General features: G+C 47.6%; 2 protein-coding genes across 3 annotated transcripts in view; both read right to left on the minus strand.

Annotated features, from left to right (window-relative positions):
• LOC309864613 (UL16-binding protein 1-like) overlaps window positions 1–15,688 on the minus strand; it is a 253,814-nt gene that overhangs the window by 6,960 nt on the left and 231,166 nt on the right. The window lies entirely within an intron of this gene.
• Window positions 3,600–9,025, minus strand: LOC309864614 (UL16-binding protein 3-like). Of its 2 annotated transcripts, none has more exons than XM_082730255.1 (5): window positions 8,880–9,025; window positions 6,645–6,908; window positions 6,138–6,413; window positions 5,379–5,511; window positions 3,600–4,134 (listed from the first exon to the last, which is right to left on the minus strand). In XM_082730255.1, exons 1-4 carry the CDS (start codon window positions 8,983–8,985, stop codon window positions 5,387–5,389), a joined length of 771 nt encoding a protein of 256 aa, XP_082586381.1. In that variant the 5' UTR covers window positions 8,986–9,025; the 3' UTR covers window positions 3,600–4,134; window positions 5,379–5,386. The 2 variants fall into 2 exon arrangements, with proteins under 2 accessions (XP_082586381.1, XP_082586380.1); XM_082730254.1 differs by having other exon boundaries at window positions 8,868–8,991.

Genomic DNA, 15,688 nt, shown 5'->3' on the forward strand with positions numbered 1-15,688 from the left:
TCTAGTATAGAAGCTTAATGAATAATTTTAAATGGTTAAAAAGATATTTAAGGAATATACCTACACTGTGTGAATTGTAGTACTACTTTGCCTGTTGAGGAGAAATCACTAATATTGTTTTCTTTTTCCTATTTTTAAAAATTTAAACTCAATTAAATGATATATAATGTATTCCCAGCTTCCAAGGCAGAGGCTAGCGGTTCATGTCTCACAAAACACACAGTGCTGACTGCACCACGTGGCCTCCTCCCCCACAGTGTCCGCCACCTAGTTTGGCCATCCTGCTCCCCCTCGCCCCTCCAGCAGCCCTGTTTATTTTCCATGAGCTCATAGCGCTTGCTATCTATGTTCTCCTCTACGATTTTGATGGATTCCTGCCTCACATTTAGGTCTTTCATCAATTTTGAGGCGGTTTTTGTGTAGGGTGTTAGAAAATGTCCAGTTTGGGGGCACCTGGCTGGCTCAGTGGTTAAGCCTCTGCCTTCCGCTCACTTCATGATCTCAGGGTCCTGGGATCGAGCCCTGCATCGGTCTCTCTGCTTAATGGGAAGCCTGCTTCTCCCTTTCTCTCTGCCTGCCTCTCTGCCTGCTTGTGATCTCTCTCTGTCAAATAAATAAATTAAATCTTAAAAAGAAAAGAAAATGGTCCAGTTTCATTCTTCTGCACGTGGCTGTCCAATATTCCCAACACCATTTGTTGAAGACACTGCCTCCCCCCCAACCCCATAGGATATTCTTTCCTGCTTTGTCAAGGATTCGTTGACCATAGAGTCGAAGGCCCATTTCTGGCCTCTCTATTCTGTTCCATTGATCTATGTGTCTGTTTTTGTGCAGTACCATACTGTGTTGAGGATTATAGCTTTGTAAGAGAGCCTGAAGTTCAGAATGTGATGCCACCAGTTTTGATTTTCTTTGCCAACATTGCTTTGTCTATTTGGAGTCTTTCTGGTTCCATACAAATTTTAGGATTCTGTGTTCCAGCTCTGTCGTTGATAGTATTGTCATAGGGACTGCACTGAATGTGTAGATTGCTCTGGGTAGCACAGACACTTAACAATATTTGTTCTTGCAATCTGTGAGCATGGAATGAATGTCTTTCCAACTCTTTGTGTCTTCCTCAATTTCTCTCATGAGTGTTCCGCAGTTTTCTATACTTCTGTAGTTTGCTTCTTTGGCTAGGCTTATTCCTACATATCTTAGGGTTTTATGTGCAACTATAAACGGGATCACCTTTTTAAATTTCTGCTTCTTTTGTCTCATTGTTAGTGTATAGAAATACAACTGATTTCTATGCCTTGATTTTATATCCTGCCAGTTTGCTGAATTCCTGTATGAGTGCTATCAATTTTGGGGTGGAATCTTTTGGGTTGCGCATATAGAGTATCATGTCATCTGTGAAGAGTAAGAGTTTGACTTTTTCTTTGTCAATTCAGATGGCTCCTTATTTCTTTTCGTTGTCAATTGCTGAGGCTACGACTTCTAGGACTATGTTGAACAACAGTGGTCAGAGTGGATATCCCTGCCTTGTTCCTGAGCTTATGGGAAAAGCTCTCAGTTTTTGTACTTTGAAAATGATATTCACTATGGGCTTTCCATATATGGATTTTATGGCATTGAGGTATGTTCCCTCTATCCTTACACTGTGACGAGTTTTCATCAGGAAAGGATGTTGTACCTTGTGAAATGATTTTTCTGCATCTTTTGAGAGGATCGCATGGATCTTGTCCTTTATTTTAAGAAGGTAGTGTATCATGTTGCTTGGTGTGTGGATGTAGAACCATCCCTGTAGCCCAGGAATACCAACCACCTGGTCATGGTGAAAAATCCTTCTAATGTACTGCTGGATCCTATTGGCTGGTATCTCAGCTGTCACACTGATGTCCTCCCAGTTTTGGTGATGTCCCCTGATGCCGACATTTTAGGATGTATTTCTCCCACACCAGGACATTCATCTGGGTCACCACAGGATCATCTCCTAGTAGGTCTCATGGTACCTGAGGGCCTCCTCATCCTTAGACTCTGCTTCGTATTGTTCCAGGAATGTCCAATACGGTCAAAGAGATCGACATTTTCCATTTCCATTTCCATTTCCTGGATGTGCTGAAGATGAGGGTTAGAGTGTTTTATTTGCCTTGTTAGTGGATTAGCTTAATCTGTAAGTGTAGGTGAAGAGATTCAGATGTAGGAGGCCACTGGAAGAGTATGTTGTCCAGAAGTTCTCAATATATATTTGAAAGCTTTGTTCATCCTGTGTTTTGGCTCACCTTTGTGTCATTTTTTGACAAGAGTTCAGATAATTTAGTCTTAACTAGAGAGAAACAAAAATCTCCTAACACATTGTATACATTGTACCTCATTTGGGTATCCTATGGCTAATTTTTTGCTATGACACATAGCACCACAGTAAATAATCGTACACCTCTATTGATTTTTGGTCCCCATGTATTTCCGGCCTCAAATTAACACTGGGATTGCCATGCAGTAGGATAAACACAACCAACCACCGTCTGGCTAGGGTGCACTATACGGCAAATGAAGTATTCCATTTTAACTCCTACCAACGCAGAAGAGAACTCTTGTCACTCCATTTCCTGTTCACCATTTGCTATAGCTCTCTTTAAAATCTTGTCAGTTTGGGGCGGCTGGGTGGCTCAATGGGTTAAAGCCTCTGCCTTTGGCTGGGGTCATGATCCCAGGGTCCTGGGATTGAGCCCTGCATGGGGCTCTCTGCTCAGCAGGGAGCCTACTTCCTCCTCTCTCTGCCTGCCTCTCTGATTACTTGTGATCTCTGTCAAATAAATAAATAAAACATTTTTTAAAATCTTGTCAGTTTGATGCATGTATAAAGCAAGCCCGATGTTTTTCATGTTATTTTGATAACTTGGGATGTGTTCAGTGATTTTTGAGGCTGATTTACTGTCTGTGACTTGCTCTAAGCATTTGCACAGATCTTGGGAGAGCCAGACTTACAGATATTTATTTGCAGGAGCTCTTTGTATATTCTGGATACCAATCTTTTGCTCATGAACGAATAAATCAACTGTTCGAAGCAGATCTGTTTTTGCTGTGAAGACCCAGTGTGCTCTGAAGGAGGTGAGTCGGTGGGGAGGGATGACAAGAGAGACAGTGGTGGGGGATCCAGCACACTCAGAAAGATTCTCAACTGCTTCATTTCCAGAACGTTTGACTGTATGTGGCCTGTCAGGATCATGTCTGAGACGGACCGATGGCTGCTGGAAAGCGGATTTCTGAGTGATCCTTCAATTCTCTATCTCCACAACAGATCTAGCAGAATCACACTTTTATTTACCCCGTACAGTGGAGGAAGAACACAATTCCATGTGTTCTCTTGCGATATAAAAGAAATTCTGAAGGCACTTGTGCGGCTCAGCCAGTTAAGTGTCTGCCTTCAGCTGAGGTCATGATCCCAGGGTCCTTGGATGGAGTCCCACAACAGCTCCCTGCTCAGTGGGGAGTCTGCTTTTCCCTCTCCCTCTGTCCCTCCCCCCAGCTTGATATGTCTCTTTCCCTCTCTCAAATAAACAATATCTTTGAAAAAAAATAAAAAATAATAGTAAAATTCCAAATTAAGTATACTATATAATAAAGATAATATTTATTTAAATATACGTTCCTGGACATAATTTACTAAAGACAACAATCACTATATGTCAATGAGCCTGTTTCACAGTACACAGAAGAAAAAAATCCCTGAGGATCTAGAGCTTCCATAAATATCTTTTTGGGGATACTGTCTGCAAGGACATGATCCTCTTACAGAGAAGAACCCGATATTGCAGAACCAAAGGACAAGAAGGAAAATGTTCTCTTTGTAGAGATTCCCCATTCAAGTGTTTAACACTTCAGTGCAGGAATTCCATCACTTAGCAATGGGAGAAAACGGCATAGAATATGCCAGTGCAAAGTGCTGAACGGGAGAGGCACAAAATGCAAGAAGGGACATGGGAGCTTCCCTGTCCTGAACCAGGTGGCTGGACTGAGGTTCTGGACTCGTAAACTTGGAAGTGCTGCTGGTCTAATGATGAACAACAGCTCATTTAAAGGCAGCTGGCCCAGAGGCAGAGTCGCTGAGCTGGTCCCCACGCTGAAGGGCTTCTTGGTGGACTTGGCAGCCTAAGAAAAGAACAGGTGTTTGTCTCCATGGTTGAGGAAATCCTGGGTCCCCTGTCCTGGGGCTGCCCTTCACCAGCACTACCCCCCCCCCCAGCCCAGCCCTCGCCCAGGGGCATGCATTTCCCCCAGCCATGACCCCAGCCCTGGGCCCAGCCACCATTACAAACCTCCACCCTCCTGAACCAAGTCACGGAGTCAGCCCCAGGCCCTATTCCCAATGGTCTGGGCTCAGGACCAAAGTGCGTAAGAAACGTGTGCTCACGTGACTTAGGTTCCCAGGCTCCCTCTCATGGCAGATCCTAAAGGACCTGCTGGGGGTTGTGGCAGAAGACAGGGGCCTGCACTTGACTCTAACCTTGGGGAACCCTGTGGAAAAGTCCTTCTTTTCCCTTCCCTTCCAGCCTCCTGCAAGCAGCACGCAGAGCTCTTCGTCTGATGATCCTGCCCCCATCCCATCCATTCCTGGTCCGGCTCAGCTGGGAGCTCACAGGGGAGCTCAGTTAGCCCATCCCCCAGCTCAGCTCTGCTCAAAGCAGGGGCTGCTCAGGGGCTCAGGATCTGAGGTCTGCAGGAAGCTGGCTGCCAGGGACGGCATCAGCCTCAGCCAAGGTTGCACAGAGAACTAGCCTCCTTCTAGTCCCATCATGCACGGTCTCTACTGGGCATTTGCTGCCTCACATGTGAAGACCCAAGTCACGATGGGGGGAACACGGCACTACTGTCCAGCCCTTTGAGTGGGTCTGTAGAGGCCTTCCCACTCCCTCTACCTGGGATGAGAACCTGGCCCCCTGTCCTTGTAACTGCCTGGATGGAGTCCCCTTCTCCTTGAGATGTCCCATGGAGCTGCCATGCTGCTCTCTCTCAAAGGGGAGTACGGCCCATGCTGTGTGTCCCCGCTGTCCCCACCCTGCCACCCCGGGCCCTAATTGACTCTCTCCAATGGAGAACCCAGTTAGAGCCAGGAATGACATCCCTCAATCCCTTTAGCACCAACAGGCCTTAAGCAGTGGTCTGGGCCCCTCTCCTTTCCCAGTGGCCTTATCAGTGAGTGAGGCCACATCAGAGATCAGCATGGAGCTAGTCCAAGCTGTTCTCAACACATGATATGAGATCCCATTCATCTAATCCCACTGCCATCTGAGAACCTTCAGGCAGTGGGCAGAGGTGAGGCTGGGAATTCACCATTCCCTGTGCTCACACCAGGCCATCTGCCTCTCCCTTCCGTCTCAATCTGCTCTCACTACCTGTGGATCTAGTGGTCTCCGACAAGGATGCCCATTATGACCGCACAGCTGAGGAGCAACGGGAAGATCCAGGTGCAGGGTCCGATGGCTGTGGCCTTGCCTGGGGCTGTACCTTGTCGCGTGGCTGGTGGCACTGAAATGAAAATGCAAGGATAGGATCCTCAGTCAGGACCCCAAACTGGGGGAAGCTTCCTCAGCTCCTGTAGTTGCATCCTACCAATCAGTGTCTATCACTGTCCTCGTGGCGGCGGCTGTGACCAGTCCTGATGTCGGGAGGGAGGAGGGATGCGCCCGTCCCCGAGGGGCTCCTCCCGCCAAAACGGGAAGCAGGGTTTGCAAGGTAAGCAGTCGCTCCTGCTGTGACAGACAGGAGGTGATGCAGGACAAGGATGGTGACAACGACAGTCCAGGTGGCACTGAAGGATTTCTGACAGCACACCAGGTGACATGAAAAAGACAGTAATTCTCAGTAAAGGAACACAAGACCATCTCTGGAAACAGGCTGATGCTCCCCTGTTTGGGGCCAGCAAGAAATTCAAGAAATGCCCAAACACAAAGGTGTACGCATCGAGGAAGTGATTCCAGGAGGTGAGACGGGAAAAGAAGAATTCTAGAACATTCCTGTAGCCATTATTCTGCCAAGAAGAATTTCCCATGGATGGATCAATTTCTCTCTCTACACACACACACTGCCCACACTGTGGTGTAGGTCGAGGTCATTTCAAGAGAACCAGCACTCCATCCAGTCTTCTGAGTTACCTGTGGTCTCCTGCATCTCATCCCAGTGCTCCCACACGTGCTGGAGCCACCTCTTACAGTCTCCATTTGCGGTCCTCACGAGGAGCTTGGTCAGTTCTCCATCATTGTCCAACGTGCCTCTGAACCGTTGGCCTCCAGGAAGAACCACTGTCCACTTTCTGTTCTCCGGGTCAAAGAGGTGGGTTAACTGTCCATTGAAGGCGAACTGCCAGGATCCTCTGGTGTGTCCATCAGCCCCTCGCTCACACATGAGCCTGCCCTGCATGGTGAGAGAATCTGCCCCCGCCCCCACCAGCAGAAACAGGTCAGCCTCTGGTCTTGACCAATCCTTTGCCCCACTCGCTGCACACTCCTCAGCTCCCCTTCTGCCCTCCCCGTCCTGCTCTGGCCTCCTTGCCTGCTGTGGCTACTGGGCCATGTGTGTGGGACCCACTTCTAAGTTTTACATGAACACCATAGCACCCCAGCCCTGTCAAGTGTTCTCCTTCCCTGGGCCTTCGGACTCACCGCTCTTAGTGACAAACTCTGCTTTGATGTCCAGCAGTTTCTTTCTGAACTCTTCCCCCAGGTCCTCCAGAGTTTCCATCTGTGTTTCCCAAAATGCTGTGTTCTTCATCTTCATCCCATAAGGACCAGTGGGTATGACCTGCTTGCTCCCACAGACATAATAAAGAAACTTGTTTCCATTGACCTGGCCTTGAATCTCACACCATGGTTGTCCAGGCCTGGGCTGAGATGTGATGGAGAAATTTTGGTTAAGCGAAAGAGGACCTGGGAAGGAAAAACACAGGTGGAGGTTGCGGCTGGAAGAAAAAGCGCAGCAGGCACCCCGCTGCCAGCCAGGTGACAGCAATCCCCCTCACCCCCCAGAGGGCTGACCTGGCAGAGAAAGGACTGTCCCTGCAATATGGTTCCCCATAGCCTTGGAGGCTGGCGCTCTTCCCCTGTTGGGATTGGATCAGTATGTCTCTGCTTGGCAGGAAGTCACACAGCCCCAGTTAGGATCCTGTGCCCACCAGGCTGACACCCAGCCTCACACGGTCTCTACCCACTGCAGGCACAGGCCAGGCTGGCTATGGCAAGAAGAGGTCTACATGTCAGAGGACTGTCAGGAGGTAGGCCACTGTCCTGTAGGAAGATGAGGGGCATGGAGGGGGCTGCTCCTGAGGAGCTGGGGCCTGGTGGGGACAGGGTGAGGATAGAATCCAAAGTCAGGTGAGGGAAAGTTTGGGATCATGGGTCAGAGCAAGGCCCTGGAGATGCTGATAACCTGCCCTTAGGATGGGTCTTGGAAGCCTGGAAAGGGTGGTCTACACATCACAGACTAGAGTAGCAGGCATTGGGAAGGCAGATAGAAGCTCAGAGAAGTGCATATGACAGAACAGATAGAGCAAGAAATGCCAAACACAAAACTAAAAACATGTCGTGCTACTATGCTCATGGACATGTCTGGAGGGCTCCTTACAAATAAAATAAATAAATACAAAAGTATCCTATCTTCGGTGCAAGGACAGAGATGAGTACCAGCCTCAAAGCTCCTCTCAGGGTGCAAGGATGTGATGAACCCTATTTGATTTTCATTGAAATGCCAGCCTGGTGCAAAGATTTTCTGTGTCTACTGAATATTGCATAGGACTCTGTTGTAACCACTCAATGTGCTGTTGTAGCCGACAAGCAGTCACAAACAATCCATGGATGAAGGTGCCGCTGGACTGGCTCCTTGGGCCCCAGGACCCTTAGAATCCACACCACAGAGCCCTGTGAGAAAAGGGGCTCTGTGCGCTTTGTGACATTCTGATCTGAATATCAGGAAGTGAGCCCTAGTGCTCCAGGGAGGCAATGACACAGGAGGGAAAGTCACACCCTGTAAAAGAGGCTGGGGGCAAGTGGGAACGGAGTGAAGAGGTCTCTGGCCAGAGGACATCAGAGCTGTGCACCCTGAGCTGGGAGGTGCTGGTGAAGGAGCACCTGGAGTCCCACGGGGAGGGGAGAAGGGTTATCCGCTGCCCAAGCGTGCAGGCAAGGCCATCCCACTTGGACTGGTTAACTGTGGTGGGGTATGAGGTGACTCATACCAGGAGAACCCTGGGAATGGCTTTGAGGTAAGGGGTCCTGTGGAGGTCCCCTCCCTGGGAAAGCCTCGGGTCATGAGTAGGGGCAAGGGGACTCAGTTTCCCCAGGGCTCCGAGGGGAGGCTCCAGGGGCTGGGGTGGACCACAGATCTCCAGCGGGGCCCTCTCTCCCTTCGCCATTGCCTGGCTTAACTTTCGAGGTTTTTCGCTAACCCTCAGCTTCCCCTCCCTTACCGCCACCCCTGCTCCACTTCCTCCCCGCCCCGTTTTTAAAATATTCATTGATTTACTTTAGAAAGTGTGAAGGGAAGGGGCAGAGGGAGAGAGTGAATCGCCCACAGAGCTCAAACTGAGCACAAAGCCTCAGGTAAGACTCCACCCAGGGACCCTGACAGCAGGACCTGAGCCCAAATCAAGAGTCCCGCGCTGAACCCACTGAGCCCGCCAGGTGCCCGGAAGCTGCCTCTGTTTTCGGTCCCTCTCCTGGCCCAGGCGACAATTGCCCACAGTCACCCTGCAGGCAGAAAGCGGCCCTCAGAGAATAACTGAGGAGTCCGGGTTAGAAGAAGAATTTACGAGAACCGCTCCGCGGACGCCGGTTCCGCTCCCCGGTCTGACCGCTCCCTCCCCAACTCCCCGCTCCCATCCCGGGTTCTACCGCTGAACTCACGGCTGCAGCTTGCTGTAGCACAGACCCGCAGGAAAAACCAGAGCAGGAGGCCGAGACCCCGTCCGCTGGGGACCCCAATCCACCCTGTTCGCCTCGGGAAGCTCATCGCAGCTCTACTGTGCCCAGATTTGCAGTTCCTAAAGAAAATTTCCACTTGGGGCTTGACCCCGCCCCGGGACCCGCCTCCTGCCGTATTTCCTAGAATATAACAGTCCTTTCCGGTGCTGCTGCTCTGCTCCTTTTCACCCATTGTCCTGACCACCTATCTTTCCCATCTTCATTTCCACCACCACCATCTTCCCTTCTCGTGGCCAACAGGTATAAGCTTCCAGTTATGAACTTAAAAAGTTATGCGGGGGCGCCTGTGTGGCTCAGTGGGGGTAAGCCTCTGCCTTTGGGTCAGATCATGATCTCAGGGTCCTAGAGTCAGCAGGAGCCTGCCTCCTCATCTCTCTCTGCCTGTTGCTCTGCCTACTTGTGATCTCTTTCTCTCTGTCAAATAAATAAATAAAAGTCATGTGGATATAGAGCACAGCATGTTCCCTGTAGTTAAAGATTCTGTGTTGTATATTTCTTTTTGTGTGTGTGTGTGTGTGTGTGTGTGTGTGTTTTTAAGATTTTATTTATTTATTTGACAGACAGAGATCACAAGTAGGCAGAGAGGCAGACAGAGAAGGGGGAGGAGGCAGGCTCCCCACTGAGCAGAGAGCCCATGTGGGGCTGGATCCCAGGACCCTGGGATCATGACCTGAGCTGAAGGCAAAAGCTTTAACCCACTGAGCTACTCAGGCACCCGTGGATGACAGCTGTTTAAAAATGTTTAGGTTTTGGGGTGCCTGGCTCAGTCAGTAGAGCATGTAACTTTTTTTGCTTTTTTTTTTTTTTTAACAGATTTTATTTATTTGAGAGAGAGAAAGAGCATAAGCAGGGGGAGGTGGAAAGGCAGAAGGAGAAAGAAAAGCAGGGGCCCAACGCAGGGCCTGATCCTGGGACTCTGGATCAAGACCTGAGCCAAAGGTAGATGCTTAACTGACAGCCACCCAGGCGCCCAGAGTATGTTAACTCTTGATCTCAAGTTTGTGAATTCAAGCCCACATCGGCCTAGAGTTACCTTAAAAAAACAAAAAAACCAAAACCCATTTAGGTTTTAGTAGCTGTGTACTTCCGTGTATGTAAAGTCCCATGTAAACCATGATGTCCTCATTAGCGTCTACTTAAAAATAAGGTCAGTCATCTTTTGATTATTTTATATGTGCTGACAGTATGTGCTTCTTACAGATAGGATGCAAGAACAGAGATAAGGAATAAAGAGTACAGTTCATGAGCCAAACCGCTTGTACTGGAATCCTGGCTCCTCTGCTTTTAGGCGGTGTAGCTTAGCAAATTAAGCTCTGTGCAACACAATTCCTCATGTGTAAGATGGGGCTAATATTATCTTTGTATTTTTAAAAAGATTTTATTTATTTGAGAGAGAGAGAACAAGCAGTGGGGAGGGGCAGAGGGAGAGATAGACAGAGAGAGAGAAGCAGACTCCCCACTGAACAGAAAGCCGGCTCCATCCTAGGACCCGGAGATCATGCATGATCTGAGTGGAAGGCAGATGCTTAACCAACTGAGCCACCCAGGCACCTCTATCTTCCTATTTATTGTGTGTGAGAATTTAATAAGTTAATATTTGTTAAGCATTATGGACAGTAGCTGATACAGCAAATACTCAAAATGAGTAAAGTTATTATTACTGTTATCGTAATATAGTTTACTGAAAATGTATTAATATTTTTTTTAATGTATTATTTTCTCAAGAAAACCCAAACAGAAAACTCACCCTTTATTTGCAGATTCCCAAACCACTGTTGCACCATTTCAGTCTGAGTTGTCTGGTCTGGAAATGGAAAAGGAGTTTTCCCTGGACAAAGACGATTGGAGCAGGCTTCAAAGTCACTGAGAGAGTGGATCTCGAAACGAGACTTACTGTGCTGATCATTTCATAATACATACAAATATCCAATCACTATCTTGTACATCTGAAACTAATATAATGCTGTATATCAATTATATCTCAATAAAAAATAAATTCAAAAAGAAAAAATAGTACAAAACAGGATTTTCTTCCCTTCCGGTTCTGAAGGCTGAAACATTGAGAGCAAGGCATCCTCAGAGCCATGTTCTGTCTCCTGGCTTCTGGGTCTTTCCTGCCATGCTTGGCATTCATTGGCTCTAGTCGGCTGCCTTCTAATGTCTGTCTCTGTTGTCACAGGGACGGCTGCCCTCTCTGCCTCTGTGCATCCACTTGACTTCCTCCCTGTTTGTCTCTGGTCCCTTCTTACTAGGACAAGAGTCCTACTGGACGGTGTTTCATCCTAACGATCTCATATTCATGTGGATACAACTGCAAAGGCCCTATGTCCATATAAAATCAACTTCCCAAGACCAGGAGTTAGGACTTCAGCATAACTTTTGGGGGACCACAATTCAGCCCATAACAAAAGTCATAGACTCTATCATCCCACGCTTACACCACCAAAAAAAGAATCGTCCCTTTTTTCTTTACTTCTAAAGTTTCTTATTGAGATATTAATGACATATAACAAATTATTTTGAGGTGTACATGAGTCAGTATTTGTATATTATTAACTATATTTATGTACCATATTATACATTATATCTCATGACTTGTTTATTTTATAACTGGAAGTTTATACTTTCTGACCACAAGAAGGGATGATTTGGAAAGTGGGAATGAAGACAGAAAAGAGAGGTTGGGAGGAGAATGGGATGAAGAAGGAAAGAAGAGCAGGAGAGACGATTGAAATATTTCAGGAAGTATGACCTGGCAGGAGTAAGCAGGTGGTTTGATGCTGGCTGGGGTCCCAGAGTGGGTGTGGCAAGGTTTCCTCACAGCCTCCTCAAATTGCTGAGGAAAGTGTCTACCACACTCCTGCTGGGAGCAGTTAGGGAGAAACAGGGAGGGGAGAGGGGATGGGGTTAAGACTGGGGCAGGGGTGGAGGGGTGGGGGGAAACCATATAGGAGAAGTTTAAAAGAAGTTTTAAAACTCTGTTGATGGCTCCTGCCCAGTCATCAGTCTTCCCCAGCCTTGCTTCTGCCTTGGATTTTTATTTGTTTGTTTGTTTTCTTTTCTTTTCTTTTTTCAGTGACTTTGGTCTCTGGGCAAAAGGAAGATGGAAAAGATTTTTTCAACTTGAAAAAAATACTGCCAGGAGATGGGAGCCAGAGGGCAAGAGAGGGAGAGAGCGCCTGGTGGGAAGCAAGGCTTAAGACTTGTCCAAGCTGGAGAGTTTTAGAAAAGTCAGTCTGACACCGCACAGATTATTTGCCAGGTCAGGAGGGTCGGGGGGAGGGCAGAGGGCAGGCACACCTGTGGCTGACATTACTCCCATTTGGGTGAGAACTGCACAGACTCCCAGTGAGATGCCAACTGGAAGAGGGGTTCATCCAGGAACTAAGAGGAGAGGGTCCAGGGTTTAATCCCAGGGAGAGGAGCTGCACTCAGAGCATATACAGCCTTCTTTCTGGATGACTTGGCCTCACTCCTGCAACGCATTACCACCTAGCCAGCAGTGGGACTGTCCAAGAGTCTGCCAAGCCAGCTGCTTCCGAGATGGGGAACATGGTAAGGCCAGCAAGTCCATGAGCAATGGGTCCACTGCCACATTTCTTTTCTTGTGAAACAAGTTCCTTGATCAGAGCAGAAGGGTAGGGAAGACTGTGAGAGTGGGGAAAAGAATTATGTAGGTCCCACGGATGGTAGTTTTGGCAAAATCATTGCAGGCAAAGAGGATAAATTATTATCTGTGGTAAGTATCTGTTTCAAAAAAGAGGAATGCTGTGCCTTACTGTTATGAAAGTGCCCCAGGGCTATGAACCTGCCAACAGGCTGGTCACCCTGGGGAACTGTGCCATATCAGGGCACCCTGTTTGTCTCTGTGGCTGGCAGGCTGGGCACTCAGCAGTGGGCCTGGCCTACTCATCTTCCATGGACTTAGCAGCAACAGGACTGTGCTGCTAAGCCCGTGCCTGACATCCATTCCTGCCCCTTTGTTCTGAGCCCACTGGACAATGTGGGTTGTCCTGGGGACACAGGCTGACTGATAGCCCCGGAATGGTCATCCTAGCAACTTGATTCCTAAAAATCCTCCTCTTCTGAGGTCACCCTTTGGGGAGCATTCCTGTGGGACACAAATATCCTTCTATTCTCAGAGAATTCTATCTACATACCTTTCCCCTAAATTTCTGTCACAAGTTTCCAGTTGGACTTTCCAAGTCCCTGGCCATCCAGCCAAACCATTGAAATGGGCATCTACTTGCACAGGTGTGCATTTCTCCTTCCCCAGCAACGTGTACCACCTGGGGTACCGCTCAGCGTTGTGCCCACTGAGAACATTTCCTTATACACTGTCTTTTGGGAATAGTCTGGAGAAGGGCTATAATGCTGCAGCTGTTCCCTTTCAGGCAGGACCTAAGGATCCTACAGAAGCATCTGGAAACCAGTCACCAGTCCTCTCTTCCTCTGTTGGGAGCTTCCCATAAGGCCTAGGTACAGGCTGGGAGAAGGAGGCTGTGGGGTAGAAGTGGGGACCACAAGCATTCAGGCAACTTCTTCAGGGAACTTGCTTGTGCCCCGGGACCTGATCAGGCCATATCATGTACCTACTGCTTCCATCTGATGATAGAGGGCTGCTGTGCTTACCACCCTCAGGCAATGGGTCAGAAAGCACCCAGCTCAGGAGAGGCAGATCAGGTCACCTGGTGACTCGGCAGCCCAAGGTCAGTGTTCAGTCCCCATAAAGGCCCCAGGCAGGCCAAGACTGGTTTTTCAAAAAGAGTGTAGTTATATGTAGCTGATGGCAGTGCCTTACTCCACATCCTAAGACGCCTACTGTGCCTTACTCCTAGAGGCTTGCCAAAGTTTCCAGTGTCCTCTTTACTTGGAATAAGATGTGCATTGTAGCCATGTCAATATCCTGGATGTGATATTGCACCACAATATCTGTAATTTGTTTCCCTTGGGAGAAAAGAGAAAAAGAATACCTGGGACATCTCTATATTATTTCTGAGAACTGTCTATAGATTCATTGTATAGTTATCTCAAACTATAAATTTAGCTGAAAAACTTTTAAACTAAATAAAACCTATTCCAATACGAAAAGTGAAAAAAAAATCTGTAGAAACCAATAATATCCCTATTTACCATTGATACTTCAGGCACCTTTAAATCTCCTGGAATATATGCCGATGGAAGAGTGGCCCATACACCACCTTGGATCTGTCACGGAACATTCTCTGAGTCTGGACCTAGAATACTAAGAATTCTACGAACTACCCCTTTTGTATGTGGGGTAGGGAGACAGAAAATATATGTTAGGAAGTACAGGATGCATGGATGGATGGATGGATGGATGCATGGATGAACAGATGGATTATTGGTAGAATGTCTTGTGAATTTTCTCTGTGCAGCATCTATGACTCCAGATATTTCCCACCTGGTCTCCTGACACCTCCCTTTGCTGTAAGATCTTCTTCCACAATGATTCATGGTCCAGTCATCCTGATCTCATTCAAGATTTTTGACTCAGAGATGCCTGTAAGCTCTTTAGTTTGTCTTCATTCTTTCCCCAGGGATCACACTCCCCATCATCCCACGGGCTAAATATTATATTCCCCCAGGATTTATCTCCCATGAAGTCTTCACTTCTCTCCTGGAGAGAATCAAGCATGGCTTCTTTTGTGTATTAATGTCTCTGACCATTGTGGTCAAACAAGTGGTACTGTCAGCCTCCCTCAGTAGAAATATTAGTTTCTTTAGGTTATGGAGAACTGAGTACATCCTACTAAAACAAAGTAAATGTATTCATTTTAAGGTGTTTTTTTTTTTTTTTGGTTTGTTTGTTTTGGAAAAAAATATATAAGCCAAATACACTGATTACGATGAGGAGAGGCTTGTGATATGGAATTGCACTGAAACGGTGAATTTAGACATTCCCTAACTCTGAATGTAGGGGAAGGTCTGAGGTGTGCAGAGACTCGGTTGAACCTAGCCCCAAGTGGAGTTTCCCTAGGTCCTTAGAAAAAAAGAGAGGATTCTCTCCTGAAGACCCAAGGATCATGTGAAGACCAGAGAGTTCAACTCAGCTCAGTAGTAATCAATACAATGGGCAGAAATTTTTTCACTTTCTCTTTCTCTCCTGGACAGCAGGGAGCTAGCTGTCTCTCAGCAGGGACCCTGGGAAATGCCAGATCCTTCTATTGGCGGCACTCTCTATTGATCCCTATACTATCCTACTGGTTCAGGATACATGGAAAAATTATTTCCTTTTATTACTTCTATTCTATTATATTACATTTCTTAATATGCGTTGTTATTTCCCCAAAAGTTAGTGGCTTAGAACAGCAATAACCATTTATTATCTCCCACAGTTTCTGTGGGTCAAGCATTCAGGAGCAGGACCACAGGCAGGCTCTGGCTCAGTGTTCCCCATGAGGCTGCAGTCAAGTGTTAACTGAAGTCACTCTCATCAGAGGGTTTGACTGGGGCTACAGGGGGGCTATAGGGCATATAGGTTAGATGGTGCTTCTAAGCTGGATCCCTTCTATGGCTGTTGGCAGGAGACCTCAGCTTCTCATGACAAGGAATTCCCTATAGGGCTGCTTGAAGAAAATGACAGTTGAGGGCCCCTGGGTGCCTCAGTCAGTTAAAACCATCTGCCATAGGCTCAGGCCAAGTTCCCAAGAGCCCTGTGTCAGGCTCTCTGCTCAGCACGGAGTCTGCTTCTCCTTCTCCCTCTGCCC

The sequence above is a fragment of the Mustela nivalis genome (genome assembly GCF_964662115.1).
Source record: "Mustela nivalis genome assembly, chromosome: 5".
In the NCBI taxonomy this organism is placed as follows: Eukaryota; Metazoa; Chordata; class Mammalia; order Carnivora; family Mustelidae; genus Mustela; species Mustela nivalis.